At 50.0% G+C, this 4,493-nt stretch overlaps 1 protein-coding gene across 1 annotated transcript in view; it reads right to left on the bottom strand.

The window, feature by feature from the left end:
* Positions 1–1,926: 1,926 nt before the first annotated feature.
* The window catches only part of Ddx19b (DEAD-box helicase 19B), a 21,678-nt gene continuing 19,111 nt past the window's right edge, over positions 1,927–4,493 (bottom strand). The window contains exons 8-12 of the mRNA XM_004625789.2: positions 4,360–4,493; positions 3,840–4,077; positions 3,056–3,218; positions 2,407–2,598; positions 1,927–2,019 (exon numbers count right to left, since the gene is read on the bottom strand). The exon at positions 4,360–4,493 is cut by the window's right edge and continues 15 nt beyond it. Of these exons, the coding sequence (XP_004625846.1) occupies positions 1,958–2,019; positions 2,407–2,598; positions 3,056–3,218; positions 3,840–4,077; positions 4,360–4,493 (789 nt within the window). The 3' untranslated portion in view covers positions 1,927–1,957. The remainder of the gene's footprint in view (positions 2,020–2,406; positions 2,599–3,055; positions 3,219–3,839; positions 4,078–4,359) is intronic.

The following is a 4,493-nucleotide window of genomic DNA, read 5'->3' as shown; positions in this document are numbered from 1 at the left end:
GAGCCATCTAGATGCTTAAGTATTGGCCTTGTTTTTAGTTATTTTAAGATTGGTTCACAGGGCTTCAGGGAAGCACTAAATTTCTTCTGTGCTTATGAGACTCCTGAGAAAGGTACGGTTGACCAGAAACACTGAGAAAACTACATAGTCCAATCCCCAGGGGGAAACTAGCGGAACTAACATTTTCCCTCTTCAAAATGCCAGATTAAGGAAACTACCTAGAGGCTGGCTTTGGCCACATCACCTCCCAGGTGATAGATTTGATCTTAAAACACAGAATTATCTAAAAGGAAGATCTAAAATTAGAGTAGCTTTCACTACATTAAAACCACTTCCATGGCTGGAGGTATAGTTAGTGATAGACTACTCTCCTACTGTGTATAAGACCCTGGATTTGATCCCCAAACTACACACAGAAAGAAAAGAAAAGAAAAGAAAAGAAAAGAAAAGAAAAGAAAAGAAAAGAAAAGAAAAGACTGATTCCTCTTCCAGGGTCTGTGTACCAAGGCCAAAGAGATAAGAACTCCTTTGGGCTGGGATTTCAGATGACTCTTACAAATGAATTTCATCTCATCTCTGTTCTGTCACTCTAAGACACCAACAGTCTTGGCCACATTGAACAAGTGTCCACTTGTACTGTTTGCTCTGTGTATATTCTGTACAAAAGGCCAGGTAAGGAAACCAAGAGGCTTGGTGAAGACTCTTGCCTTGGCTGGTAAGTGGCTGTAGTCCCTCTAGTAGCCCCTAACATGCCTGTTTATATTCCAGGCACTGTAAACACATTCAAAATCCCTTTGCAATCAAGATATCTGAAATCATTCCCCAGCTATGACAAAAACTGCTGACAATATATGGGGGTGCCTTAAGACTAGACTGGAAACAACCCCTCAATTTTCACTGAGAATTCAAACCTCGGGTTACTGCCTAGCTTTTTTTCATTGTCATTACCAGGAATGGAACTCAGGACCTTGCATTTGCCAGGCAGGTGCCTGTGCACTGAGCTATCTCCCTGGCCCACCTGGCTAGCTTCTTGAGGACACTATAGGTCAACATGATGTAAGGAATATAAAAAGGATACTGCAGGCCGGGGACACAGCTCAGAAGCCTAAGTGCCTGCCAGGTATATACAAGGTTCCAAGTTTGATCCCTGGTACAAAAAATAAAAAAGATTTAAAAGGATACTGTAGAAGTGCCTGTGAAACCAGCTTTTGTCGCAAGGCCAGGCTACTACTGATTCTCAAGATGCCTACCCCACAGAACCTGCTTAAGCACAGGGCAAAGACCCACCAGTCATCAAATGCGCACAGCACAGATTGTATCTGCTGAAAAGGAAAAGGCGACCTTCAGACACAAATCTACATACAAAGGTCCCAAGGCTGGCATTCTGGTCCAGCATGGCAATTCCTTCCTGGTATGGGCATTAGGGTAGAGGGGTCGAAAATATCTGTTCCACGCCAAGTCCAAAGCAGAAGCTCACACAGCTACTGTTGCCTCATGCCATTCTCCAGAAAAAATGACTAACCTTCCAAATATCAACTTGGGGCTTCTCCTTGTGTTCCCTCGTCACCTCTACTGTGTCACTTCCAGATGTTCTCAAGGCTGGCCCACACAATCCAAGCCAGAGAACAAGCAGGGATTCTCATAAGGGATCCCGGACAAGTAATCAGCTACAGCAACTAGATGAGCATACTATGGGGAAAATGCTGCCCAAAGTCGATATTTCCAAAAAGTAAATTTTGTGTATTCATGCCTAATCCTCTAAAGTTGTATGAACAATTAACCTACCATTCCCCATCATTTCCACATATTTTGGTCAAGTCCAAACATAATTTAATGAGGTAGGTAGCTTCTTCCTCGTGCTGTCATCTCTGTGGTAACTGTCAAGGCCAGGACCATACGAGCACGGGGTTCTCTCCCAGAGAGGTGCCAAGGGCAGCTCCAGGAACCGGGCAGTTTCTCAGTTGGCTATTTTCTCTATCTCGTCCAGGTCATCCGTGTCCAGTCTTTCTATCTTCTTATCTGGGAGAAGAGACAGGCACGGACGGGCTTGTCAGAGCTCAAATCACACAGACGGGGACAGCAGCAGGGACACAGGAGACAGAGGTCCCCATGTAGCCTGGAAACATCACCCCGTGGGTCACAGTGACCCCTCACCTAACCACAAAGGGGCCCGGGGTCACTGGCACCGATATTCAGTACGCAGGGCCTCCCAGCCTGGCCACCAGAAAGTGCAGTCCTGACCCTCAAGGCCCCGCAAACACTCCCAGGAGTGTCTACGGGGAGGCATGAAGGAAAAGGGGCAGGCACAGGGACAGTAGTCCCTCTGGGGCCACCAGAAAACTCTCCCTTGGCCCATCTGTCCTGTCCCTCTGAAAAGGGCCCCAAGCAGAGGCCCCCGGCTCTCACTAAAATGCTCCTGGATCCTGTTGAGGATGTTCATGCTGTGCTTGCTGTCAACCATGTTCACGGCCAGGCCCCTCTTGCCAAAGCGGCCGGTGCGCCCGATCCGATGCAGGTAGGTCTCATTGTCGGGGTTCCCGTCCTTGTCCACAGGGAGGTCAAAGTTGATGACCACAGATACCTGCTCCACATCAATACCTGCAGGAAGGGTGGAGTGTGCGAGGAGTCAGGGTGGGAGGCAAAGTCACCGCCCCCAGTCAGCCACACACACGTACTTTGGGTGCAAGAGGAGGCCGGGCCTCCAGGATTTGAGCACAAGACAGCCCCCACGGGCCCAGGGCAGCCCTGCACAAGGAAGACACTGTGCCCGGCAGGTACAGCGTGCCCAGGAAATCAGAAAGTGTCTGCAGACAGCAGAACCCAGGGTGCCCGGGGAGCAGGTCCTATCCCAGGCAGGAGAGCCTGAGCAGCTCTTCCCACCAGGCCGGGGCTCCTGGCTTTCCCTCTACTGGAGGGACAGTCTGGGCTTTCCTGAAAAGACGGGCACCGCCCCTGCCCCCACCGAGAGCCTGTCAGTGTCTGGCAAAGCAAAGACTTCTCTCACACTGGGGCCCGGGACCGAGCCTGGCGGAGCAGGTCGGCCATCTCTGCTCACCTCGGGCGCACACATTGGTGGTCACCAACACCTTCTCTTTGCCCTCTCGGAAGCGCTCAATCACTGCAGCCCTCTGCTCCACCATCATCTCACCGCTCAGCAGAGCCACCTGGTGGCCTTCCTTTGAGAGCTCTGCTGCCAGCCAACTGGCTGTTTTGCGAGTCTGAAGCAAAGAAAATTATTTTAAATGAAGACCTATACAAAAATCAAGCAAAGATCCCCACCAGAACATGACTTGTTTACAATTAAAATATAAGCCTTTGATTAATTCACTGAGAATATTAGGATTAAAATTTCTCACACACACAATTTTAGCCACGATTTTTTTTGGATGAATTAAGTTTTCTTACTTTTTCCTCAAGATTATACACTGATCCAAAGGTCTACATTGCTAAACAGTCCATATCTTTAAGGTTTAAAACTTATTTCATTGGATGTTTTGGGTTTTTTTTTCCAAAGCAGTTGCTAACAAGTGGGATCAAGATGTGGCTCATCCCAAAAAAACCCCAAAAAACAAAAAAACGGGGTCGGGGAGATGGCTCAGTGGAATAAGCACTTCCCTGGCAAGTGCAAGGGCCTGAGTTCAATCCCCAGTTCTACCAAAAAAAAAAAAAAGATGTGGCTCATTACAAAGTCTACGCTTTAAACTCACAAACCTAACATTACCTGGGGGGAGGGTGAGGATGAATCTCATTTTCACACAATGGCATATGACCCTCCTAAGCTGGCAGTTGAGCTGCCCAGGGAGGGGACGGGCAGCCGCGCTGGCCCAGCTGCTACTCACATGGCAGAAAATCATGGCCTGCGCAATGGTGATGGCCCCATAGAGGTTGCACAAGGCCTGGAACTTCTCATCTCTGTTGCTGCACAGGACGTAATACTGCTTGATGGTGTCCAGTGTCTCCTCCTCACGCTTCAGTTTGATGATGTTGGGGTCTGGGACCACTTTCTGGGCAAACTTCCACACAGAGTCTTCGAAGGTGGCAGAGAAAAGCAGCATCTGGCAGTTCTTGGGCAGCATTCTGCAAGGCCCCTGGGCGTCACCACAAGGAGCAGAGGCCTAGCCCCCCACTCAGATGGGCTCTAATCTAAGCACAGCAGGCCAAAGGGGCCCAGAGCCAGGTAGAGGAAGAGTAGCGGACCCAGGAGGCACAGAGGCAGCACTCGGTCCCTGACTCCTGTCACAGCCTGGGCTGGGAGTGCGGTCAGTGCTGAGGCAGAAGTGACCCACAAGCCAAAGCTGCTGCATCGCCCAGAGGAGAGAGCCCCACGGGAGCAAGAGGCGGCCCTGGCCCAGCGCCTACCTCTGGATGCGGATGCTCTGATCCTGGTGGCCTTGTGTGGCGATCATCACGTCGGCTTCATCCAGCACAAACACCTTGATCTTCTTGGGGTCAATGAACTTGAGCTTGGAGCACCAGTCCAGGACGGTCCCAGG

Source organism: Octodon degus, unplaced genomic scaffold, assembly GCF_000260255.1.
Source record: "Octodon degus isolate 3935 unplaced genomic scaffold, OctDeg1.0 scaffold00011, whole genome shotgun sequence".
NCBI lineage: Eukaryota > Metazoa > Chordata > Mammalia > Rodentia > Octodontidae > Octodon > Octodon degus.
Note: the sequence above shows the minus strand (reverse complement) of the source record. Positions and strands in the feature narration are given on the sequence as shown.